Source organism: Natrix helvetica (genome assembly GCF_964273705.1).
Source record: "Natrix helvetica genome assembly, chromosome: 3".
Classification (NCBI taxonomy): domain Eukaryota; kingdom Metazoa; phylum Chordata; class Lepidosauria; order Squamata; family Natricidae; genus Natrix; species Natrix helvetica.
The window spans coordinates 171,291,492-171,318,358 of NC_138549.1; the positions used below are offsets into that span (position 1 = coordinate 171,291,492).

General features: G+C 48.4%; 1 protein-coding gene across 3 annotated transcripts in view; it reads right to left on the bottom strand.

Moving 5' to 3' along the window:
- The window catches only part of LOC309390390 (peroxidasin homolog), a gene marked incomplete at its 5' end in the record, with an annotated part of 160,667 nt that overhangs the window by 69,352 nt on the left and 64,448 nt on the right, over nt 1-26,867 (bottom strand). For 2 of the 3 annotated variants that reach the window (XM_081949689.1, XM_081949690.1), the window contains one exon: nt 968-1,039. In XM_081949689.1, the coding sequence (XP_081805815.1) occupies nt 968-1,039 (72 nt within the window). Of the gene's footprint in view, nt 1-967; nt 1,040-8,345; nt 8,384-26,867 lie in introns of those variants that run through there. The other variant, XM_081949691.1, reaches the window with a different exon arrangement.

Genomic DNA, 26,867 nt, shown 5'->3' on the forward strand with positions numbered 1-26,867 from the left:
CCAAGGGCTTCACAGTCTATGGAGATTCTCAGTCATCCAGGTCATGGGCTCCCCCAATGGTGCTTTCTTTCAAGTGGCAACTGGACTTTTTTTGAAGAAACAAAAAGCATCCAAGAAGCTGAAGCGAAACATCTTCAAAGAAAAACCAGAAAGTCCAGTTGCCTCTTGCAAAAAGCACCTTTGGAACTCTACAGTCCTCCTCCTCCTCCTCGTCACCCCCCCCTGCAAACTCATTCTCTTCTAGCACTGATGATGTTACCTAGTTAGGTAATAAAATGTCTGCAAGAAAACAATCAAGTTCAGAGAGCACCAAAGACCCCAGAGTCCTCCTTCTCCTCTTTACAAACCCCACTCCCTTCTAGCACTGATGATGTTACCTAGTTGGGTAATGAAACTTCTGTAAGAAAACAACTAAGCTTGGAAAGCATCAAGGACCCCACAATCTTCCTCTCCCCTTCTCCTTGCAATCCCCTCTCCCTTCTTGCAATGATGATATAACCTAGTTAGGTAACGAAACATCTGTAAGAAAACAAGCTCAGAGAGCACCAAGGGTCTTTCTTATTTTGGCCTTCTACAACAGTCCCAGTTTCTCATGTGGGCCCTGGAGAAAATTAATTGCCCGCCTCTGTCCTACATAGATCAAGGCTTCCTAGAAACCTATGAGTTCTGAAGCCCAACTCATGAGCTATGATCTCGTGGAATGCAATAAAACACAGCCCTGTCCAAGCACAACAGAGCAGGTGATTCTGCCTGCCCAATCTGAGCCAACAAATCAAGCTACCTTGAAACTCATCCAGCAGACCGTGACTGAACTTAAGCATCGTGCCCCAGCCAAGAAAATCAAAACCATCCATGGCTCAGCGGGGTTATTTCTGCCAGGTTAGGCAAGAAACAGCTGGTGGCTTTCCATCTTTCCATTTTAGGTCAAGGCGGGTGAAACGAGCAAGGGAGCACACGAGAAACTTACAGAGTGTCGAGATTCTTCAGATTCCTGAAGACACCTGGCTTGATGGTTTTGATGCGGTTGAAGCGCAGATCCCTGGAAAGAATGAGAAAAGAGCTTAGTCCATCACCCGTGTGTGCTTAGCTCCCCCAATCATCCTAATAATTGACTTTTGAGCAGGTCTGTAGGACATGTTGAGCTAAGAAGCTCAACTAACAGTTGCACACACCTGTCTTATTCCCCCTAAAGCAGGGGTGTCAAACACAAGGCCCGCAGGCTGGATTCGGTCCGTGATATGTTTGGATCCACCCCACGGGGCCATCCTGGAAAATGTGAAGGGTTGGCCGGTGTCGCTTCGGCCTGGTCTACCCAGTGCGAAGAGGAGACATGGCAGCAATTTGGGGAGTGGCGTCAAGCTGGCCACACCCACCCAGTTGTCCTCCCCAAGGTCAACCACAGCCCTGATGCGGCCCTCAATGAAATTGAGTTTGACACCCCTACCCTAAGGCACCTAGTGCCAAAACCAGAGGTGTGCTTCACGTAATTTAACAACTGGTTTGCCTAGTGCAGAACCAAAAATGTGAACACATGTGGCTTCAAACACACGGCGATTTCATGCGTGCAGCTTCCAGCACTCTTATTCGGGCAGCCGTGGTGCGTAAAGCAGATGAGACGTAGAAATCAGCTGGGCTGCGTGGGCGGGGCGAGCAAGCCAAACAGATATATTACAGTGGTGGGATTCAACCAGTGGAACCGGTTCGCTGAGCGCGCCAAACGTATGCTCCGCACGCATGCAGTACATTTGAAAACAGCTCTAAAACTTACCTTCTACTGCAGCCGCGGTAAAACAGCTGAGGCGCAGCAATCTGCTCTGCCGCGCCTATCAGCTGGGCTTCAAACAAAGGAAATATAGGACAGACTACTGCAGGAGCTGGTGGGCGGGGCCAACTGATTGCTGGAACTACCAGTTAGCCTGAACCGGTCCAAACCGGCTGAATCCCACCCCTGGATATATAGCATGGGATAGCACTGGGGCGGGTGGGCAGGCTCAGCCAGTGGTCAGAACTACCAGCTAGCCTGAACCGGTCCAAACCGGCTGAATCCCAACCCTGGATATATAGGATGGTATAGCACCGGGGCGGGTGGGCAGGCTCAGCCGGTGGTCAGAACTACCAGTTAGCCTGAACCGGTCCAAACCGGCTGAATCCCAACCCTGGTTATATAGGATGGGATAGCACCGGGGCGGGTGGGCAGGCTGAGCCGGTGGTCAGAACTACCAGTTAGCCTGAACCGGTCCAAACCGGCTGAATCCCACCCCTGGATATATAGGATGGTATAGCACCGGGGCGGGTGGGCAGGCTCAGCCGGTGGTCAGAACTACCAGCTAGCCTGAACCGGTCCAAACCGGCTGAATCCCAACCCTGGATATATAGGATGGTATAGCACCAGGGCGGGTGGGCAGGCTGAGCCGGTGGTCAGAACTACCAGTTAGCCTGAACCGGTCTGAAGTGGCTGAATCCCACCCCTGGATATATAGGATGGGATAGCACCGGAGTGGGTGGGCAGGCTCAGAGGGTTTTCAGAACTACGAGTTAGCCTGAACCGGTCCGAACCGGCTGAATCCCAACCCTGGATATATAGGATGGGATAGCACCAGGGCGGGTGGGCAGGCTCAGCCGGTGGTCAGAACTACCAGTTACCTGAACCAGTCCGAACAGGCAGCAGCCCACCTCTGCCCAAAACCCACTTTCATGGATTACACACGGCACTTGCACTATAATATCTGGACCTTTTTCAGGTGTTCTTGACGCATGAGCAATTTCAATCTATGCAATATGATTGCGCATGCCACTCTACGATCTGAGTTTCTATTTTAACTTGGCGCTCCAAGTGCCTATGAGTTAGAGCCTAAAGCAGTGATGGCAAACCTGTGGCACCTGGAGCCATATCTGCTGGCACGCGAGCCATCAGCTCCAGTGCACATGTGCACGCCGGCCAGCTGATTTTCAGCCTTCAGTCGGGCCGGGGGAGGAGACCGTTTTTGCCCTCCCCAGGCTTTAGAAAAGCGTCTGGAGTCTGGGGAGGGCAAAAAACAGGGCCAACGGGCCCATTGGAAGTTTGGAAATTATCTGTTTCCAGTTTCCAGGGGGAAACCGTTTTCATCCCCCTCCCCAGGCTCCAGAGGCTTTCCTGGAGACTGGGGATGGAGGACAAAAACGGCCTTACCCTGGCCAAGCCGGAAACGGATCATTTCCAAACTTCCAGTTGGCCCATTGGGAGGGGGAGGGGGTCAAACATGCATGCGCGCATGCGCAAGGGGGGTTAATGTGCATGCACGGGGTTCGTGCGTGCATGCGCAAGTGGGTGGGGCACATTGCATTGTGGGTGTGGGCCACGCACACAGACAATTTTGGCAGACGTTTACAAAAAGATTCACCATCCCTGGCCTAAAGCGTTTAGAAAAATTATTGAAGCAAATAAAAGTCAGCACCACGGTGATGTCTCAAATGGGAATGGGAGACGCCTGCACATAAATGCCAAATGAGTCGCACTACATATAGAAAGAGAAGAATTCCTTCTGTGTTTTTCTCCAGCAACAACATGAGATCGTAAAGCTTTGGAAGGTTTTTTAAAAAATAAGCAGGAAATTGCAAGATGAGGCATTTTTCAAAACACATCCTTTCCTGTCAAACTGGATGAGAACTTGTAAGGGGGGGAAAGAGTAAGACGAAGGGGCAAGGATAGTGTTTCTCTCTCTTGGCAACTCGAAAATGTTTGGACTTCAGCTCCCAGAATTCTCCATGCTGCCTGGGGAATTCTGGAAGCTGAAGTCCACAGTTCTTAAAGTTGCCAAGGTTAAGAAACACTGCAGCAGATTCCCTACTGGGCAGGGAGAAAACTTCCAAACTGCCTTCCAAATCTATAAAGCCATGGATTTGTCTGGCAGTCCCGAAATGGATTTTTGCATCCCGGGTCTTATTTCAAAACAAGGAAAATGTGAGTTGAAAACTCATCCGCATCCCAGCTGCATTTCTTTCCAAAATTAAGGAGTGCGTAGAACTTTCCTCATCCTTGTCAATTCGATCTGTTTTCTTTCTGGAGGCATACACGGCACCACAGAAGTGGAGTGCAATCTAATGCAATCCTTGGTTGCATAAACGGAGAGATAAGAGTCAAGATCATGCGAAGAATGAGCATTGCTTTATAACAAACGCTTGGAATACTGCATCCAGTTTTGGTCACCACATTATAAAAAAGATGTTGAGACTCTAGAAAAAGTGCAGAGAAGAGCAACTAAGATGGCTGATGGCCTGAAGACTAAAACATAGGAAGAACGGTTGCAGGATTTGGGTATGATGGTCTAGACCCGTGATGGTGAACGCAATGTCGTCCCTGAAAGCACGCAAGTCATTGCCCTACTTCAGCTCTGCTGCGCATGTGCATGCACCTCCCACCGGCCAGCTGATCTTCGGGCCTTTGGGGGCAGGTCTGGGATATCTTGTGCGCATGTACAGGGGGGGGATGTGCAGGGGGTAGCGTGCATATGCATGGGGGGAGGCAGGGTATATACATTGCGGGTTCGGGCGCATGTGCACGCTTGCACGCTCTGGGCATTCTGACTGGAAAAGATCATCACTGTTCTAGACTCTAGATCCCACGCCCTACAGGCAGTTAATTTAATTTCTAATGGTGGCAATTCACACTTAGTTTAAACCAAGTTAATGGCTTTCATCCACGTGAGTACAGTTCACAAGGGTCAGACACTGTAGTATTTAACTATGTACCCAGGGGAATGTGATATTCTCACAACCGACAACACATCGCTCATTCTATTTTTAGAACCAGGCAAAGGTAGCCCCACCGAAGCAGGGCCTCAAAAAATTAATCGAAACTCATAAATGTTCCTCTCCACGGAAATCTTTAGTAAAAGGCGAAAGATTTATACGATCTGAAGAGAAACCAGAGTATGCTCGTTGTTTTCACCGACACCAAGCCCTACGGCGGAGATGGACACTGAGATTAGGGCGTCCCGCGCGGCCGTGGCCAACACCGATCTGTGGGTGAACAGAAATACTTTTACGAACATTCCCGCCGGTTCTAGAACCGGGACTTCCGCACGAAGCGAAACGGTGCATCCATCACGGGAGAGTCGCGGGTCCTTCCTCTTCGCAAAGCATCACGGTTGAAGCCTATGCAAATGAGGCTACTCATCTCGCCGCTCAGTTTGGATTCCTTTTGAAAGCAAAAGTTACACCCCCTTCTTAAAAAAAAGACCTCACGTAGCTGACGTCACTTTGCATCCTGATAGTAACTTTAGGCGTGACTCCCGATTGGATCGCTCGGGTTTATGGCTGGCATCGCAGCCCACGGAGAAGGAATTCGGCGGGGAGATGAGTAGCCTCATTTGCATTGGCTTCTACCGACAATGTTTTGCGAGGAGGAAAGGCTGCGATTCTGCCGTGATGGATGCAGCGTTTCGCTTTGTGCGAAAGTCCCGGCTCTGGAACCGGTGGGAAGGTCCGAAATGATCTTGTGAACCCAGGAACACGTGTTTATGCGCGGTCTCGCGGGACGCCGTAACCTCAGTATCCAGCGCCGGGGTGTATGAAAATGCAATGTATTAGCAGCATTGAAGCATCAAATGATGTTTTTCCCATTGAAGTGGAGTTTTTGGAGGTTCTTGTTTTAGGTTACCTTTAAGTTTACTCAGCAATCCCACCTGATACTTCGATAACAAGATCTCCCATGTAAATTTATTCATATTTATTTATAAACCTTTGTTTCTTGAGCCGTTTCTGTCTCGTAGCCAGGAAGAGGGATCTGGTCCGTGTATTTAATCAAAAGCTACTTTGCTGTCTTAACAACATTCCTCGCAGGAAATCCCTCAGGTTGTTATCCTAATTTTCTCTAAAGCAAGCCGTGCATTTCTCCCTCTCCTGCTTCTCCCCAAATTCGGCCAGCGAAGAGAGCAAATGCACAGGAAACTCGGCTCTGAAAAACGCCTGCCGGAGGAATGGCCCAAACTGTCTCTTGGCACTTCTCCTTCGGCGGCTGCTGGCTGCAGCTGGAGGCCCCAAAAGTGAAGGGCTGAACGGGTTCCAAGGCCAACAACAGCTGTGGGCCATTTGTGTTCTGCACTTTTCAAGCCCAATGAGATCCGTGGTGGTTTTGTTCCAGGGTTTGGGCTGTTTGAAGTCCAAGGTCAACTGCATGGAAAGGAACTCCGCATCGGTCCAGAAAAATCTGAATTGCAGCTTGCAGAGCGGATGGTGGGGAAGGGAGGGGGGGGGCTGGCTTATGCTTGGGTTTGGTGGACAAGAAGGTTACGGTTGGCTTGAGGCGCTTTGGCTTTTCGATGGTGCAAAACCCACAGATGGGCTCCACTAATTGACTCAAATGTGGCCTTGCCAAGATGTAAATTTCAAACAGCATCGGTCTCATTTTTGTTCTTTCTTTCTCTCCTTCCTTTCCTCCTTCATTCTTCTTTCCTTCTTTCTTACATTCCTTTCTCATTTTTTCTTTTTTTCTCCTTCCCTTCCTTTCTACTTTTTTACATTCCTTTTTTCTTTCCTTCCCCTCTTCCCTTTTTACTTCCCTCCTTCCCTTTTTCTTTCTCTTTCCTCCTTTATTCTTTCTTCCCTTTGTTCTTTCATTCTTTTTATTCCTTCCTTCCTTCTTTTTCTCTCCTTCCCTTCCTTCATTCTTTCTTCTTCTCTTCCATTCCTCTTTCCTTCTTCCTTTTCTTTCCTCCCCCTTTCCTTGTCTTACCTTCCTTTCTTTTTCCTTTCCTTCTTACCTTCCTTTTCCTTCTTTCTAATTCTTTTTTCTTTCTTTTGCTTTTTCCTTCTTCCCTTTCTATTTCTTCCTTCATTCTTCTTTCCTTTCTTATCTTCCTTTTTTTTTCTTTTTTCTTTTTCTAACCTTTTCTTTTTCAATCTTGTTTTTTATTTTATTTTATAGGAATAACTCAAGGCAGCAAACATACTTCATATTCCTTCGTCGTCCTATTTTCAACACAATAACCTTATGAGGTGGGTTGGGCTTAGAGACAGTGACTGGCTCAAAGTCACCCAGCCACCTTTCGTGCCTAAGGCAGGACTAGAAGTCACTGTCCCCTGGGGAGTGGCTCAAACTCACTCAGTTGCTTTCATTTCTAAAATGGGACACGATCACATGATCACATTTTGGGAGCTCAGTAAGACAGTAACAGTTAGGCTCAATTGCAGTCATAAATCAAGGATTACCCAGAGAGCTAATGTCACCTCCAAGGAAGCCTGGAATTGAAAAGGCGATTTCTGCTAAAGAAACCATCCCGATGCTTTTGTTTTAAATCGACTTTTATTTCTCCAGCCAGAGTTTCCTAATCTGTTCCTGGTTCCAGACTAAAAGTTTGCGAAGGGGCACTGGGTTCCTTCCAAGATCTTGTTTATCTTGGAGACATGATTGAATGAAAGTCTCCAATCTGACAAAGCCAGATCAAGTTAAAGTATTTGTAGGGAGGACAAAGAAAGAAAGAAAGAAACATCCCTGAGGCCTTTCAGCAAAAGATTTAGCGGCCTTGACCGTCCAACCAGATGTTCAAGGCTGCGAGTACAGACAGTGCAAAGAAGCAGAAGAAACAGGAGTAGATCACAGACTCCTGCAAAAAGATGCCGATAGCTGATTACAAAACAACACCTAACACAGAGGCCAAAATGAGTCACTCGAACATCTGTAAAAGTTATCCTGCGCCAGTCCTGAACATGGGTGGGAATTAGAAGGGACGAAAATATGTGGAAAATGAGCAGGTTGCAAGATTATCAAATACAGGTGGTCCTAGACTTACGACCACAGCTGACACCCAAAATTTATATTGCTAAGCGAGACGTTTGTTGGGTGAAGTTTAGCCCGTTTTCATGACCTTCCTTACAAGTGTTGCTTTACTTGAATCGCTGGATTGTTGAGTGAAAAACACAGTTTGTAAAATGAATCTGGCTTCTGCATGGATTTCGTTTGACGGAAGGGTGAAAAAGGGGAACTCGTGACCCCGGGACACAAGAACTATCATAAAGATGAGCCAGTTGCCCAGCGGCTGGATTTGGGTCACGTGACCATGGGGTTGCTGCAGTGGTCACTAAGTGGGAGAAACGGTCATAAGTCACTTGTACAAACTTGACTCACAACTCAGCATATGGAACTGTTTTTGAACGGAAGAGTGTGGGTAATTGGGGTAATATCAGGAGATTGCACAGCTAGTCCTCGACTTACAACAGTTCAAAGTTACAATGGCCCTGAAAAAAGTGACTAATGACCGTTTTTCACAGTTCTGCCGTTGCAGCATCCCCATGGTTGCGTGATCAGAAGTCCCCCCCCCCCCCCCGCCTCTTCAGCTTTGCTTTCTCTCTCCTCTGCAAGGCATCACCTGCTTGCATTAGCCGCCGTCTCCCCCAGCGCCGCTCGCTGCCTTCACGGGCTCCGCCCCCCCCCCGACTCAGGAAGGGGGGGAATGGGACGAACTTTTTCCCATTGTCACCCAACGAGACACTACAATGGAAACGAGCAATAATTGGAACACAGTGAAAGTCACTTTCAAAGAAATGCGAAGACAAGGGAATTGACAACCTTTACTCCTATCTTTATAACAAAACAAATTAGCCCTAGTGGGCCTCCAAAAATTGATTTGTGATAACCCTCATGTGACCACTTCCTCTTCTCGACAGAAAAGGAAGAACTGACTCCACGGACACCGTACTCCACGGCGGCAGTAGACATTGAGCTTACGGCGTTCCGCGCAAACTCAGTGAAATTCGTCTACATGGGTGAAGAAGAAGGCGTTTTCGAACATTCCCGTAGGTTCTATTACCGGGACTTCAGCAGGAAGCGAAAGACGGTACCCATCACAGGAGAGTCGTGGGTCCTTTCTCTTCGCAAAGCATCACGGTTGAAGCCCATGCAAATGAAGCTGCTCAGTTCCCCGCCTCCCCTCGCACTTTGAATTAGATTTAATGCTTTGTTGGCTACTCAAGATCGGCGCTGAGATCGGAGCCACGCCTCAAGAGGCTGCAGAGTGACGTCATCTAAACGAGCCCCACGTGCCTGATGGTAACTTGAGGCGTGGCTTCGATTGGATCGCCCGGGTTTCTCGTCGGCATCGCAGCCCACGGAGAACGAACTGGGCGGGGAGGCGGGGAAATGAGCAGCCTCATTTGCATTGGCTTCTACCGTGATGCTTTGCGAGGAGGGAAGGCTGCGATTCTGCCGTGAGGGATGCAGCGTTTCACTCCGTGCGAAAGCCCCGGCTCTGCAACCGGCGGGAAGGTCCGAAATGATCTTGTGAACCAAAGGACACGTGTTTATACGCCATCTCGCGGGACGCCTTGCATTTATGGGGGAGCCAGCAGTTGGCTGCACCTGCCAAGAAATCCCATGCACTCCCAGGCTCCATCAAAAGTGGGATTGAGAATCAAGATCCCGTGAAGCGCTAGTGCCACTTTCTAAGGCACCTTTTAAGACTTGTGGACTTCCACTCCCAGAATTCTCCAGCCAGCTATGGTGGCTGGAGCTATGCTGTTATGCTGGCTGGAGAATTCTGGGAGTTGAAGTCCGCAAGTCTTAAAAGTTGCCAACTTTGGTCACCCCTGGTCTAAGGCCTTGGCGAAGCCCCCACTTGGAACTCTGCCTTCAGTTTTGGTGGCCATGGTGTAAAAGGGATGGTTGAGACTCTAGAAAGAGTCCAGAGAAGAGCAACAATGAGGATTGAGGGATCTGCAGGATAAATTGTATGATGGATGGTTAAATTAGGCTGTGTGTGACCAAAGTTACAACAGCACTGGAAAAAGTGATTTGTGACCAGTTTTCCTACTTACGACCATGGTGGCATCCCCAGAGTCACATGATTGAAACTCAGACCCTTGGCTACTGATTTGTATTTATGACAGTCACAGTGTCCCAGAATCGTCTGATCCCCATTTCCGAACTTCTGACAAGCCAAGTCAATAGAGGAAGCCAGATTCACTTAACAACCAGGTGACTAATTTAAGAATGGCAATGATTCACTTAACAACAGTGGCAAGAAAGGTTGTACAATGGGGCTTCTGGTTCCGGCTGCTGATCCGACGGGCAGGCTCTGCTCGCCCCGCGCTCTTCTGGTGGGCCCCCCACTGTCTGGGGGGCACAGGACGCCACGTAGAGGCTCCTGCCGAAGGGGCGGCGTAGCGGGGGATCCCCTGAGTCGGCGGCAGCCGGGGGAGCCCCCACATCGCCCTAGGCACCGGAAGGCATGATGGGGAGGCGCTGCAGCGTCTTCGTGAGGAGGCACCTGGAAGAACACGCGATTTGAAGGACGTGGTTACTGTGTGGTGAGGTGGAAACTCCCCCCCCTTCCCTTGCTTGTTGGAGAGAAAAGGAAAGAAAAGACTGCCAGCTGTTTTTAAAGTCGTTTTCAACTTGGCTGGAGAGGCGTGACTGGAGGGAGGGGGATTTCTTCCCCCCTCGGACAGGCGGCTTATTTTGCTCTCGGCCCTAGAGGAGGAAGGGAGAGAGCCAACTAATGATTTCACGCCCATAACAAAGGCGGATTTTGGATTTTAACTTTATAAATGAGGTGATGATCTGAAAACTTTGGAAGCTTTGGAAACTTTCTGTTATGCCTCTAAACCCCGAAGTTGGCAGGGCAAGATGGCACACTTCCGTTGTCTTTATAAACATTGAAAACTGACTCCACCTATAGAAGTTCAGGCTTCCTGTCTTTGTCCTCTGTGACACTCAGACAAATCTCCTGTTGAATCGTATCTCCCTGGAACAAAGGACTTTTTTACTCTACTGCCAGAAGTAATTAGAATAATTTCCCCTCTGCTTGGACTCCTAGCCTCCTGAACTCTCTCGGTGGTTTCCCTCCTCAATTTCCTCTCTGTATTGACTGTGAACTTTTACTGCTCAATATAATGCCACCTAAAAGACCACCCCCGGGGAAGCCGGGCTTTGCTGTCTCCGCCCCCACATCTATAGTTTCAAGTCCGAGCAGACAACAAACGTTAACATCACTGATGCAACCCAAACCTGCTGAGACGTATTTTCAACAGATGTTCCAACAAATTTTAAAGGGACAGGAAGACATAAAAAGTGAACTAAAGGAGATGAGAGAGCAGCTTAAAGCGAACCAAGACTAGACGAGTAAAAATACACAGAGACTGGATATTTTGGAGGGAGGGATGGCTGAGATGAGGGGGGAGGTGCAAGGGGTGCAGAAGGGGAATCAGGAGATTGAAATCCATGAAATGAAAACAGAATTTGAAAGAATGTCCTTTTTCCTCAGGTTCCAAAATGTAGTGGAGGCAGATGATGAAGATTTAAGGGACATCATGACAAACATTTTGGCTGAATACATAAAGAAAGAAAAACAACAGATGGGGTGGGAACTGGATCTGGTTTATAGAGTAAACTCAGCATATGTTAGAACACATAATGTTCCCAGGGAGGTACATGTTAAATTTCTCAGAAAGACCACAAGAGATGAGATTCTGAGTGCACAAAGAGGGCAAGTGTTGAAATATCAAGATAGAGAAATAACCATTCTGAAACAGATCCCTAAGAAAGTGAGAGAGAAAAGAAAAAATTATTCACAATTAGCGAAGAAGCTTTACCAGAAAGGGGTGTGGTTCAGATGGTTGATGCCTGAAGGTATGTTAATTTTCTGGGAGGATGCTAGAGTTAGAATTAATACAACCATAGAGGCACAGGCCTTTATGGAAAAAAATAAAGCACTCCTAGATAAACCCGATGATCTTACACCTGATATACAAGACACGGGAGGGGCCAGAGCCCTGCTGCCGGGGGAGAAGGGGCAATACCAAGAAAACTCAGATCACAAAAATGAATAAGGAAATCGGCTTGATACAAATTGATTGAAACCATTATATGAATTTATATGCTGACAAATTACTATTATGTAATATTGAATTATTTGTTTAAATGAATACTATGAGTAGGGGGGGGGACGGGACACCTTTCACACATTGTAACTGCCAAAATTTGTAATCCATTCCAATACCCCTTTCCTTTTTATTTTTTAAAAACAAACCAATAAAACTTTGTTTAAAAAAAAAAAGGTTGTAAAATGGGCTAAAACTCGGTTAGCTGTCTTGCTTAGCAACAAATTTGGGGCTCAATTGTAGTCATAAATCGAGGACTACTCGGAGAGCTAATAAGTCACCTTCTGGGGAGGGGACAATCTTCCTAGGAAGCCTGGAATTGAAAAGGGGATTTCTGCGAAAGAAGCCATCCCCGATGCGTCTCTTTTAAATCCACTTTTAAATATGTTCCTGGTTCTAGACTCAAAGTTTGCGAACTGGCATTGGGTTCCTTCCAAGATCTTGTTTATCTTGGAGACTTGACTGAATGAAAGTTTCTTTCCTGCTGTGCAATCTGAATATTAGATAGGGCCAGATCAAGATAAAAGTATTTGTAGGGAGGACAAAGAAAGAAAGAAAGAAACATCCCTGAGGCCTTTCAGCAAAAGGTTTAGTGGCCTTGACCGTCCAACCAGATGTTCAGGGCTGCGAATACAGACAGTGCAAAGAAGCAGAAGAAACAGGAGTAGATCACAGACTCCTGCAAAAAGATGCCGATAGCTGATTACAAAACAACACCTAACACAGAGGCCAAAATGAGTCACTCGAAGAACATCTGTAAAAATTATCCTGCGCCAGTCCTGAACATGGGTGGGAGTTAGAAGGGACGAAAATATGTGGAAAATGAGCAGGTTAAAAGGTTGCGAGATTATCAAATACAGGTGGTCCTGGACTTACGACCACAGCTGACCCCCAAAATTTATGTTGCTAAGCGAGATGTTTGTTGGGTGAATTTTAGCCCGTTTCCATGACCTTCCTTACCGCAGTTGTTTTACGTGAATCGCTGGATTGTTGAGTGAAAAACACAGTTTGTAAAATGAATCTGGCTTCTGCATGGATTTCGTTTGACGGAAGGGCGCAAAAGGGGAACTTGTGACCCCGGGACACAAGAACCGTCATAAAGATGAGCCAGTTGCCCAGCGGCTGCATTTGGGTCACGTGACCATGGGGTTGCTGCAGTGGTCACTAAGTGGGAGAAACGGTCATAAGTCACTTGTACAAACTTGGCTCACAACTCGGCATATGGAACTGTTTTTGAACGGAAGAGTGTGGGTAATTGGGGTAATATCAGGAGATTGCACAGCTAGTCCTCGCTTACAACAGTTCAAAGTTACAACGGCCCTGAAAAAAGTGGCTTATGACCGTTTTTCACAGTTCTGCCGTTGCAGCATCCCAATGGTTGCGTGATCAGAAGTCGGATGCTTGGCAACTGGTCCATCTTTATGACGGTTGCAGGGTCCCGGGGTCATGGGATCCCCTTTTATGACCTCTGGCAAGCAAAGTCAATGGGAGAAAGCAGATTCACTTAACAACCATGTTGCTAACTGAACGACTGCAGTGATTCACTTAACAAAGGTGGCAAGAAAAGTCATAAAATGAGTCAAAACTCACTTAACAAATTCTCAATCAACAACAGAAATGTTAGGCTCAGTCGAGGTCGTAAGTCAAGGACCAGCTGTAGCAAAGAAGAGGAAGAATTGAAGGGATCAGAGAGTCCAGAGGGGAAACAGAAGTTGGAAAATAGTGGCCTAAATCAGCCGTGATGCCCTCAATGGTGATCACATGATCACATTTTGGGAGCTCAGTAACATGGTCTAATGTATGACTGTTTGACCCCCATTTAACAACCATGGTATCCATTTAACAACCACTGCAAAACATCAGCGCGAGCCGCGGTCCCCTTCATGTTGACTCAGGAAGGAGGGGAATGGGACCACGTGTGTAGGAGGCTAGCTCTGAGGAGCCTCCTGCACACGTGGTCCCATTTCCCTCCTTCCTGAGTGATTGATGATTTTTTTTTAAAGGCCATCCTAAAAAGCTGGGGGGGGGAAAGAGACTTGTAAAGGATTAGTCATATAACCTGAATGCCAAGCTGACTTAAGCACTCTATAATAAATGCCCCAATGACCTCATACTGGAGATAGTAACCCCGGGTTCCGACATTAATTTAACCATCTGAATATATGGGGAAGGCTGGCTGCTGACCTCTCTGAAACTGGATTACCTCGGAATAAAAAAAAACCTTCTGCCCCAGCCGACATTAAAAACAGCAGAAGGTTTCTCTTTCCCAGATTCGATTGCACAACGAAAGCTCCATGGAGCACTCGGGCGTCTCTTCGTCCCTCCTGCGAACGTGCCCAGAGCAGGTGTAAGATATTAGCATATATCGTAGTAAGTCTCCCCTCTGGTCCGCTGCTACAGCGGGAAACAGGTATCGTTCTGATTGGTCGAGGGGCGTACCCGATCCCTATAAAAGGGGAACCCTCCGACCACAGAGCAAGCTGGATCACTGCTACTATTAATAAAGAGCTGTTAAGTCACTTCGTGTCCGCAGTCTGTCTCTCGTTGCCCAGATCCAACATTGGCGACGAGGGTGGGATCGAGAGGCAGATAGGACGAAGAACGCTACCTCCAGAATCTCCGGATTTGATCCAGCCCAGGAATTCAGCAGAAATTCCGGCCGCCATATCAGATCACCGCAGCGCGGCAAATTCAAACAGAGAAGATGGCGATGCATGCTCCCCCCGCTCCTTTCGACCCAGAAAACGACGAATGGGAAGCCTTCATGATTCGTTTCGAGTGTTTCCTCGAAGCGAATGAATACACGGGGATCACCGACGCAAGGAAGAAAAACATTTTCCTCGGCTACTGCGGAAAGGAAGTCTTCAATACGGCCAGAGACCTCACCGCGCCTACTCCAATACAGGCAGTATCATGGGCGACGTTGCAACAGGCTCTACAGACTCATTACGCGCCAAAACCTTCCCGCCATGTTTGCCGCCAAGCGTTCAACACGAGGAACCAGAAGGCGGGAGAATCTATCAACCAATATGTTGCAGCCCTACGTAAAGCAGCCACACATTGTAGATTCAGAGACCTGGATGAGCAGATTATGGATCGACTCGTTAGCGGGCTGAGAGACATTTCCCTACAAAAGCGGCTGTTAGCAAAAACCAATTTAAGCCTACCGATTGTACTCGAGGAGGCAAGAGCTTCAGAAGCAGCAGACAGATCAGCGGAGACAATTCAACGCGGGTTCAACACTGACCAGCCAGCGCCAAGACACACCAAAGTTCACTACGAGGACACAAGCCCCGCCTACGAGGATCCCGAGTTCAAGGACAGTCACCTGATGCGGAGCAGTCACATGAGGTCTGGGGGGAGACCCGGATCCCGTTTGCCGCCCTGCGCAAGTTGCGGAGGGAATCACCCCAGGTCTACTTGTAGGTTCAGGAACGTTGTTTGTTCGCACTGCAACAAACTTGGGCACATCGCACGAGTGTGCCGGAGCGGAGTCCCTGCCTCAGGGCAGCCACCCATGTACCGCCAACAGAAGCCCAACCCAGGGGCTTGGCGGAATCAGAAAGGGCGCCCAGAGAGAAATCCACAAGTGTATACCCAGAGAGAAAATTCCCAAAGAGCTGAGCGAGCGTATCCCCAGAGAGATTACTCACAAGGAGCTGAGCGAGCGTATCCCCAGAGAGAATACACACAAGGAGCTGAAAGAGCATTCTATCAAGACGCTCAACGAGAGTATTTTCAGGATGTAGACGATGAGATAGAGTTGACCCAGAGAGAGGAGTTGCGAACGTATCTCACCACAATACATCAGGTCCGCCCTAAGCGGCCAAAAAGGCTGAGAGTCACAGTCCTCTTGGAGGGCTCACCCTGCGAGCTAGAAGTTGACACAGGATCGACCCTGACGATTATTTCATGGGCATCCATGAAACAGGCTATCCCTAGCCTCAGAAAGAGCCAACTACGCACTCCAGACGTCCTGCTACGAGACTACCAGGGGAACCAAGTCCCCATCGTGGGCCAAGGCACATTCCACATCCGTTTCAAGGACATCGAAGCCCAGCTGCCCGTGACCATCGCCAGCGCACCATTACAGAACCTTCTGGGGCTTGATTGGTTTGAAGCCCTGGGGTTAGAAGTCACCGGAATCAACGCCGCTGAACAGATTTTTAAGGAGTTCGAGGATGTGTTCAGCCCCGGTCTTGGTAAGTATGTGGGTAAACCAATATCATTCAATTTAGACCCCAAGGTGGCGCCAATCCGACTTAAACCGAGACGAGTGCCTTTTGCACTCCGCCCAAAAATAGATAAGGAAATAGATAAGTTAGTGGAGCAAGGAATCCTTGAGCCGGTAGATCACGCGTGCTGGGAAACACCCATCGTGACCCCAGTCAAACCAGACGGATCAGTCCGCATCTGCGCGGACTATAAATGCACAATTAATGTCGCGCTACAACAGAGCGCATATCCTGTGCCTGTAGTACAGCACTTATTGCACTCGTTGGGGCCAGGAAAGGTATTTGCTAAGTTAGACATGGCACAAGCTTACCAGCAACTGCCAGTTGATAGCGCCACAGCGGAGGCCCAAACTATAGTGACGCATAGAGGAGCATTCAAATGCAACCGGCTACAATTCGGCGTGAGCATTGCCCCAGGATTGTTCCAGAGCGTCATGGAACGACTTTTGCAAGGGATACCGGGAGTCGTCCCCTATTTTGACGACATCTTGGTGTCCGCTGCAAACGAGGAGCAATTAAATAAAAGAGTCAGAACTGTTTTGGCCAGAATCAGAGAAAAGGGTCTCCGCCTTAAAAAGGAAAAATGCCAAATTAACGTGCCTAGCGTAGAATTCCTGGGTTATAGAATCGATGGTCAGGGAATACACCCCACTTCAAAGAAAATTAAGGCGATCCAGGACGCCCCCACACCACGAAATCAGACCGAGTTGCAGGCCTTCCTCGGATTACTTAACTTCTACAGCGTTTTTCTGAGGCAGAAGGCGACCGTTGCTGAGCCACTACACCGTCTACTCCAGAGGAACGCACCATGGAAATGGGGACGATCCGAAGCCGCAGCTTTCACCGGGGTAAAGCGCCTGCTCACCACTGACTCACTGCTTGTCCAATACAGCCAGACCCTACCGCTGGTATTGACCTGCGACGCATCACCCTTCGGAGTTGGAGCAGTCCTCAGCCACAGGATGCCCGACGGAAAAGAAGCACCCATCGCCTTCTACTCCAGAACTCTTTCATCGGCCGAAAGGAATTACAGCCAAATGGACAGGGAAGCGCTGGCTGCTGTAGCTGGAGTAAAGCGTTTCCACGAATACCTCTACGGCCGCGATTTTGAACTAATTACAGATCACAAACCGTTGTTGGGACTTTTGGCGGGAAACCGCCCCACCCCGGTCTCCCTTTCTCCACGCATGACCAGGTGGACTGTTTTCCTGGCTGCGTATTCATACAAATTGATTCATCGACCGGGCTCCACTCTCGGACACGCAGATGCACTCAGCCGTTGCCCATTACCTGACATTCTGCCAGACCCCACTCCAGAAGTACCGGTATTGCTCATTGACTGTTTGGACTCTGGACCGGTTTCTTCATACGACGTTGCAAGGTTCTCCTCTAAAGACAATGTAATAAAGCAAGTTCAAACTTGGGTTTGGAGGGGGTGGCCGAAGGGAAACGTGGGCCCGGAATTCAAAATGTTTTGGTCAAAACGGGACGAACTCTCAGTGTTACAAGGTTGTTTATTGTGGGGGGATCGAGTTGTTATTCCGTATGTTTTACGTAGGAATGTATTAGATGCTTTACATGTGGGTCATCCGGGGATTGTTAGAATGAAGGCGTTAGCAAGAAGTTACGTTTGGTGGCCAAACATGGACAAAGAAATAGAGGAGTGGGTGGCCACTTGCGAACCATGCCAGGAATCGAGACCAGCACCCCCGGAAGCGCCCGCCACAGAATGGGAGAAACCTAAAGCACCCTGGTCGCGAATACACATCGACTTCGCAGGGCCATTCCAAGGTCAGACTTTCCTTATAGTTGTGGATGCATACTCAAAATGGCTAGATGTAGTCCTAATGACTTCAACCACGGCAGAGGCAGTCATTAAGGTTCTACGGCGACTTTTCGCCACTCATGGCCTGCCCGACCTCCTAGTCTCCGATAACGGGCCCCAATTCACGGCCATGCATTTCGAAACGTTTTTAGCAGGTCAGGGAATTCGGCATGCCCTCGTCGCGCCATTCCATCCGGCATCAAACGGACAGGCGGAGAGAATGGTGCGATTTGCAAAAGAGGCCCTCGCTAGGATGGGTCCAGGTGATTGGCAAACACGCATTGACCATTACCTCCTAATTCAGCATATTACCCCAAGCTCAACGACGGGTAGGAGTCCCGCTGAACTACTCATGGGCCACCGTCTACGGTCTCACCTGGACCGTCTTCACCCAAATTACTCTGCCACAGCTCCCCCAGACTCCACAAGCAAAATTCGGTCTTTCAGCATAGGGGATTCAGTATACGCCCACAACTATGCAGGGGGAACATTGTGGATGCCGGCAAAGGTCATTGGCATCACGGGTCCACAATCGTATCTGCTGGAACTAGAAGATGGGCGAAACTGGAAAAGGCACATCGATCAACTTCGGGGTCGCCTAGCACACTCAGACCTTCGAAACGAAGACGAGATTTTCCTGCCTACAGAAAGTCAGCCATGCGAGAGCCCCATCATAGAAAACTACGACACCTGCGAACCAAGCTTGGAACAAGAAAACACGCACGAAGCAGAGCAAACCCCAGACAACGCAACCGAGCAGACTCCAGAACGCCCTAGCAACGAAGGCACAAAAACTCCCGAACGTGAAACAGGAAAAGCACCTGATCCTGCAACCACTTCTAACCAACCCGAACTACGACGCTCCTCCTGAGCAAGACAAACACCCACATACCTAAAAGACTATGTTACCTACCGCAACGTTCCATCTAGGAGGGGAGAGGTGTTAGATATTAGCATATATCGTAGTAAGTCTCCCCTCTGGTCCGCTGCTACAGCGGGAAACAGGTATCGTTCTGATTGGTCGAGGGGCGTACCCGATCCCTATAAAAGGGGAACCCTCCAACCACAGAGCAAGCTGGATCACTGCTACTATTAATAAAGAGCTGTTAAGTCACTTCATGTCCGCAGTCTGTCTCTCGTTGCCCAGATCCAACAGCAGGCGTGCAAGCCCGGGGTCCGTTTGCCGAGTCAAAGCTCTCTTTCCAAGCTGTACAAGGCGAACGGGGAAGGGGAAAGAAACCGGGCCAAAAACCTTGCCGCCCCAAAGTCCCACAAAATGGAGACCTTCCTCCGCTCCCAGAACCGTGGCACTTCCCTCCCGCAAAGCCAGGGGCCTCCACCCGCCTCTTCAGCTTTGCTTTCTCCCTCCTCCGCAAGGCATCACCTGCTTGCATTAGCCGCCGTCTCCCCCAGCGCCGATGGCTGCTTTCACGGTTCCCCCCCCCCCCCCCGACTCAGGAAGTGGGGGAATGGGACGAACTTTCTCCCATTGTCACCAAACGAGACACTACAATGGAAAGGAGCAATAATTGGAACACAGTGAAAGTCACTTTCAAAGAAACGCGGAGAAAAAGTAATTGACAACATTTTCTCCTATCTTTATAACAAAACAAATTAGCCCCAGTGGGCCTCCAAAAATTGATATGAAAGAAACCCAGTTGGGGTCCCTCCCTTTCATCCACCGAAAAGGAAGAACTGGTTTCACAGAAACCCTACTCCACGGCGGCAGTAGACATTGAGCTTACGGCGTTCCGCGCAAACTCAGTGAAATTCGTCTACATGGGTGAAGAAGAAGGCGTTTTCGAACATTCCCGCCGGTTCTATTACCATCAGCAGGAAGCGAAAGGGGGTACCCATCACGGGAGAGTCGTGGGTCCTTCCTCTTCGCAAAGCATCACGGTTGAAGCCCATGCAAATGAAGCTGCTCAGTTCCCCGCCTCCCCTCGCACTTTGAATTAGATTTAATGCTTTGTTGGCTACTCAAGATCGGCGCTCAGATCGGAGCCACGCCTCAAGAGGCTGCAGAGTGACGTCATCTAAACGAGCCCCACGTGCCTGATGGTAACTTGAGGCGTGGCTCCGATTGGATCGCCCGGGTTTCTCGTCGGCATCGCAGCCCACGGAGAACGAACTGGGCGGGGAGGCGGGGAAATGAGCAGCCTCATTTGCATTGGCTTCTACCGTGATGCTTTGCGAGGAGGGAAGGCTGCGATTCTGCCGTGAGGGATGCAGCGTTTCACTCCGTGCGAAAGCCCCGGCTCTGCAACCGGCGGGAAGGTCCGAAATGATCTTGTGAACCAAAGGACACGTGTTTATACGCCATCTCGCGGGACGCCTTGCATTTATGCCAGCAGTTGGCTGCACCTGCCAAGAAATCCCATGCACTCCCAGGCTCCATCAAGAGCGGGATTGAGAATCAAGATCCCGTGAAGCGCTAGTGCCACTTTCTAAGGCACCTTTTAAGACTTGTGGACTTCCACTCCCAGAATTCTCCAGCCAGCTATGGTGGCTGGAGCTATGCTGTTATGCTGGCTGGAGAATTCTGGGAGTTGAAGTCCGCAACTCTTAAAAGTTGCCAAGTGTGGGCCTCCCTGTTCTAAGGCCCCACTTGGAACTCTGCCTCCAGTTTTGGTGGCCGCGATGTAAAAGGGATGTTGAGACTGTAGAAAGAGTCCAGAGAAGAGCAACAACGAGGATTGAGGGGTCTGCAGGATAAATTGTATGACGGATGGTTAAAGCCATAAATTAGGCCGTGTGTGACCAAAGTTACAACAGCACTGAAAAAAGTGATTTGTGACCAGTTTTCCTACTTACGACCATGGTGGCATCCCCAGAGTCACATGATCGAAACTCAGACCCTTGGCTACTGATTCGTATTTATTTATTCACATTCACATTTCTATTTATTTATGACGGTCACAGTGTCCCAGAATCGTCTGATCCCCATTTTTTGAACTTCTGAGAAGCCAAGTCAATGGAGGAAGCCAGATTCACTTAACAACCAGGTGACTAAGAATGGCAATGATTCACTTAACAACAGTGGCAAGAAAGGTTGTACAATCGGCCAAAACTCGGTTAGCTGTCTTGTTTAGCAACAAAATTGGGGCTCAATTGTAGTCATAAATCGAGGACTACTCGGAGAGCTAATAAGTCAGTTTCTGGGGAGGGGATAATCTTCCTAGGAAGCCTGGAATTGAAAAGGGGATTTCCGCGAAAGAAGCCATCCCCGTCTCTTTTAAATCTACTTTTAAATATGTTCCTGGTTCCAGACTCAAAGTTTGCGAACTGGCATTGGGTTCCTTCCAAGATCTTGTTTATCTTGGAGACTTGACTGAATGAAAGTTTCTTTCCTGCTCTGCAATCTGAATATTAGATAGAGCCAGATCAAGATAAAAGTATTTGTAGGGAGGACAAAGAAAGAAAGAAACATCCCTGAGGCCTTTCAGCAAAAGGTTTAGTGGCCTTGACCGTCCAACCAGATGTTCAGGGCTGCGAGTACAGACAGTGCAAAGAAGCAGAAGAAACAGGAGTAGATCACAGACTTCTGCAAAAAGATGCCGACAGCTGATTACAAAACAACACCTAACACAGAGGCCAAAGTGAGTCACTCGAAGAACATCTGTAAAAATTATCCTGCGCCAGTCCTGAACATGGGTGGGAATTAGAAGGGGCGAAAATATGTGGAAAATGAGCAGGTTAAAAGGTTGCGAGATTATCAAATACAGGAGGTCCTGGACTTACGACCACAGCTGACCCCCAAAATTTATGTTGCTAAGTGACACCTTTGTTGAGTGACTTTTAGCCCGTTTCCATGACCTTCCTTACCGCAGTTGTTTTACGTGAATTGCTGGACTGTTGAGTGAAAAACACAGTTTGAAAACTGAATCTGGCTTCTGCATGGATTTCGTTTGCTGAAAGGGCACAAAAGGGGAACTCGTGACCCCGAGACACAAGAACCGTCATAAAGATGAGCCAGTTGCCCAGCAGCTGGATTTGGGTCACGTGACCATGGGGTTGCTGCAGTGGTCACTAAGTGGGAGAAACGGTCATAAGTCACTTGTACAAACTTGGCTCACAACTTGGCATATGGAACTGTTTTTGAACGGAAGAGTGTGGGTAATTGGGGTAATATCAGGAGATTGCACAGCTAGTCCTCGGCTTACAACAGTTCAAAGTTACAACGGCCCTGAAAAAAGTGACTTATGATCGTTTTTCACAGTTACGGCGGTTGCAGCATCCCTGTGGTCGCGTGATCAGAATTTGTATGCTTGGGAACTGGTTCATCTTGAAGTGGACCGCGGCTCGCGCTCCGCGGTCTCGCAGCTCGTGCTCCACTGTCCCCTTCATGTTGACTCAGGAAGGCGGGGAATGGGACGACGTGTGCAGGAAGCTGAGGCATTTCCCGCCTTCCTGACTCCTGAGTCAACATGAAGGGGACCACGGGTACCGCGGCTCACGCTCTGCGGTCCCCTTCCATGTTTACTTAGGAAGGCGGGAAATGGGACGTGTACAGGAGGCTCCTCAGCGCCTTTTCCCTTTTTTTATTTTCATGATGAGAGCGGTAAGGCTCTGCCTCCCCTGACCGCAAGTCCCTGCTGCAAAAGAAGATTACATTTACAATTTATGTACTCATATAATGGGCAGGCTCCATTATGGCCATAACTCAAGGATTTCCTACCTGTATTCCCTGGTGACAGATTCATCTTTTTGGAGCCTTTTCAATACAAGTAGTTCTCAACTTACAACCATTCCTTTAGTGACCAAAGTTACAACAGCACTGAAAAATGTGATTTGTGACCATTTTTCACACTTACAACCATGGCAGCTTACCCAGGGTCACATGATCAAAACTCAGACCCTTGAAAACTGAGTTGTGTTTATGACGGTCACAGTGTCCCCTTTGGCGGCCTTCCAACACTTGATCTTGATTGTATCCCTCTGTTAATATATTTCTAGATTGCATTGGCTTTGTTGGCTGCCACCACCGAACACTCTTGGGTAATTTTGAATGCGGCCTGCATCTCAAGAGGTGCTGCTTGCTTGCCCGTCCAGAGGACATAGGAGCAGGGGGAAGGAACTAAAGCAGAACGAACGAACTTACTCCCATTCTCACCCAACGAGACACTGCAATGGAAAGGAGCAATACTTGGAACACAGTGAAAGTCACTTTCAAAGAAACGCGGAGGAAAAGGAATTGACAACGTTTTCTCCTATCTTTATAACAAAGCAAATTAGCCCCAGTGGGCCTCCAAAAATTGATTTGAAAGAAACCCAAATGTGGGCCCTCCCTCTACTCCACTGAAAAGGAAGAACTGGCTCCACGGACACCCTACTCCACGGCGGCAGTAGACATTGAGCTTACGGCGTTCCGCGCAAACTCAGTGAAATTCGTCTACATGGGTGAAGAAGGCGTTTTCGAACATTCCCGCCGCTTCTATTACCGGGACTTCAGCAGGAAGCGAAAGGGGGTACCCATCACGGGAGAGTCGTGGGTCCTTTCTCTTCGCAAAGCATCACGGTTGAAGCCCATGCAAATGAAGCTGCTCAGTTCCCCTCCTCCCCTCGCACTTTGAATTAGATTTAATGCTTTGTTGGCTACTCAAGATCGGCGCTCAGATCGGAGCCACGCCTCAAGAGGCTGCAGAGTGACGTCATCTAAACGAGCCCCACGTGCCTGATGGTAACTTGAGGCGTGGCTTCGATTGGATCGCCCGGGTTTCTCGTCGGCATCGCAGCCCGCGGAGAACGAACTGGGCGGGGAGGCGGGGAAATGAGCAGCCTCATTTGCATTGGCTTCTACCGTGATGCTTTGCGAGGAGGGAAGGCTGCGATTCTGCCGTGAGGGATGCAGCGTTTCACTCCGTGCGAAAGCCCCGGCTCTGCAACCGGCGGGAAGGTCCGAAATGATCTTGTGAACCAAAGGACACGTGTTTATACGCCATCTCGCGGGACGCCTTGCATTTATGCCAGCAGTTGGCTGCACCTGCCAAGAAATCCCATGCACTCCCAGGCTCCATCAAGAGCGGGATTGAGAATCAAGATCCCGTGAAGCGCTAGTGCCACTTTCTAAGGCACCTTTTAAGACTTGTGGACTTCCACTCCCAGAATTCTCCAGCCAGCTATGGTGGCTGGAGCTATGCTGTTATGCTGGCTGGAGAATTCTGGGAGTTGAAGTCCACAACTCTTAAAAGTTGCCAAGTGTGGGCCTCCCTGTTCTAAGGCCCCACTTGGAACTCTGCCTCCAGTTTTGGTGGCCGCGATGTAAAAGGGATGTTGAGACTGTAGAAAGAGTCCAGAGAAGAGCAACAACGAGGATTGAGGGGTCTGCAGGATAAATTGTATGACGGATGGTTAAAGCCATAAATTAGGCCGTGTGTGACCAAAGTTACAACAGCACTGAAAAAAGTGATTTGTGACCAGTTTTCCTACTTACGACCATGGTGGCATCCCCAGAGTCACATGATCGAAACTCAGACCCTTGGCTACTGATTCGTATTTATGACAGTCACAGTGTCCCAGAATCGTGTGATTCCCAATTCCGAACCTCTGACAAGCCAAGTCAATGGAGGAAGCCAGATTCACTTAACAACCAGGTGACTAATTTAAGAATGGCAATGATTCACTTAACAACAGTGGCAAGAAAGGTTGTACAATGGGCCAAAACTCAAGTTAGCTGTCTTGCTTAGCAACAAATTTGGGGCTCAATTGTAGTCATAAATAGAGGACTACTCGGAGAGCTAATAAGTCGCCTTCTGGGGAGGGGACAATCTTCCTAGGAAGCCTGGAATTGAAAAGGGGATTTCTGCGAAAGAAGCCATCCCCGATGCGTCTCTTTTAAATCCACTTTTAAATCTGTTCCTGGTTCTAGACTCAAAGTTTGCGAACTGGCATTGGGTTCCTTCCAAGATCTTGTTTATCTTGGAGACTTGACTGAATGAAAGTTTCTTTCCTGCTGTGCAATCTGAATATTAGATAGGGCCAGATCAAGATAAAAGTATTTGTAGGGAGGACAAAGAAAGAAAGAAAGAAACATCCCTGAGGCCTTTCAGCAAAAGATTTAGTGGCCTTGACCGTCCAACCAGATGTTCAGGGCTGCGAATACAGACAGTGCAAAGAAGCAGAAGAAACAGGAGTAGATCACAGACTCCTGCAAAAAGATGCCGACAGCTGATTACAAAACAACACCTAACACAGAGGCCAAAATGAGTCACTCGAAGAACATCTGTAAAAATTATCCTGCGCCAGTCCTGAACATGGGTGGGAGTTAGAAGGGACGAAAATATGTGGAAAATGAGCAGGTTAAAAGGTTGCGAGATTATCAAATACAGGTGGTCCTGGACTTACGACCACAGCTGACCCCCAAAATTTATGTTGCTAAGCGAGATGTTTGTTGGGTGAATTTTAGCCCGTTTCCATGACCTTCCTTACCGCAGTTGTTTTACGTGAATCGCTGGATTGTTGAATGAAAAACACAGTTTGTAAAATGAATCTGGCTTCTGCATGGATTTCGTTTGACGTAAGGGCGCAAAAGGGGAACTTGTGACCCCGGGACACAAGAACCGTCATAAAGATGAGCCAGTTGCCCAGCGGCTGCATTTGGGTCACGTGACCATGGGGTTGCTGCAGTGGTCACTAAGTGGGAGAAACGGTCATAAGTCACTTGTACAAACTTGGCTCACAACTCAGCATATGGAACTGTTTTAGAGCGAGGGTAATTGGGGTAATATCAGGAGATTGCACAGCTAGTCCTCGACTTACAACAGTTCAAAGTTACAATGGACCTGAAAAAAGTGACTTATGACCATTTTTCACAGTTACGGCCGTTGCAGCATCCCCGTGGTCGCGTGATCAGAATGTGTATGCTTGGCAACTGGTTCATCTTTATGACGGTTGCAGGGTTCCAGGGTCATGGGATTCCCTTTTACGACCTTCTGGCAAGCAAAGTCAATGGGAGAAACCAGATTCACTTAACAGCCATGTTCCTGACTTAACAGCCGCCATGATTCACTTAACAAACGTGGGCAACAAAAGGTCGCAAAATGCCGCAAAATTCACTTAACAAACGTCTCCCTTAGCAACAGAAATTGGGGGCTCAATCCTGGTCGTAAGTTGAGGATTACCGGTAGCCAATTGCAAAAGGCAACTTTACTTGGAACAGGTGAGATTGTGCCCGGATCCCTTTCCTGCCAACATCCCATCCTGTCCATGGGGAGAACTCCACAGGGGGACAAAAGCCCCAAATCCCCTCTCAACCTCCAGCTGACTCTGCCATCCGCCATCACCACCCATGGAATTTAGATGCCCCTCAAAAGCAAAACTCTGGGGGCTGAATTCTACACGGAGAGGAGTAAGGGGGGGGGGTTGAGGGGCAGCCCAAAGCACCATCTGTCTAAAGTTTGGCGTGCATCAGGCAGGAAGCAACACTTGTATAGACCATGATCAGTGGAGCAGCGGATCCTATGGAGAGTCTACTCCTGCATTCTGTCCCAGGCCTACAAGTGGAAGTAGCCCTTCCTTCCTTCCTCCTTTCACTTTCCTTCTTTCCTTCCTACCTTTCCTCCCTCTTTCTTCCTTCTAGCCTTCCTCCCTTTCCATTCTTCTCTCCTTCCTTCCTTCCTTCTTCTTGCCTATCTACCTTCTCTGTCTTTCTGCTCTTTCCATCTCTCTTTCCTTCCCTTCCCCCTTCCCTCCTTTTTTCTTTCTTTCTTTGTTATATAAGTTTTATTTTATTTTTTACATACAAAGATTCCCTTTTCGGCTGAATAGTGTGTTGTCTCGGTACAATCCATTCTAGGAAATAATAATCATGGTATTCACACCAATATTTCTTACATTAATATCAATTCTAATAATAATTCTAATTCTAATTCTAATAGTAATAATATTAGTAATATTAGTAATAATAATAGTAATAATATTAGTAATATTAGTAATAATAACAATAACAATAACAA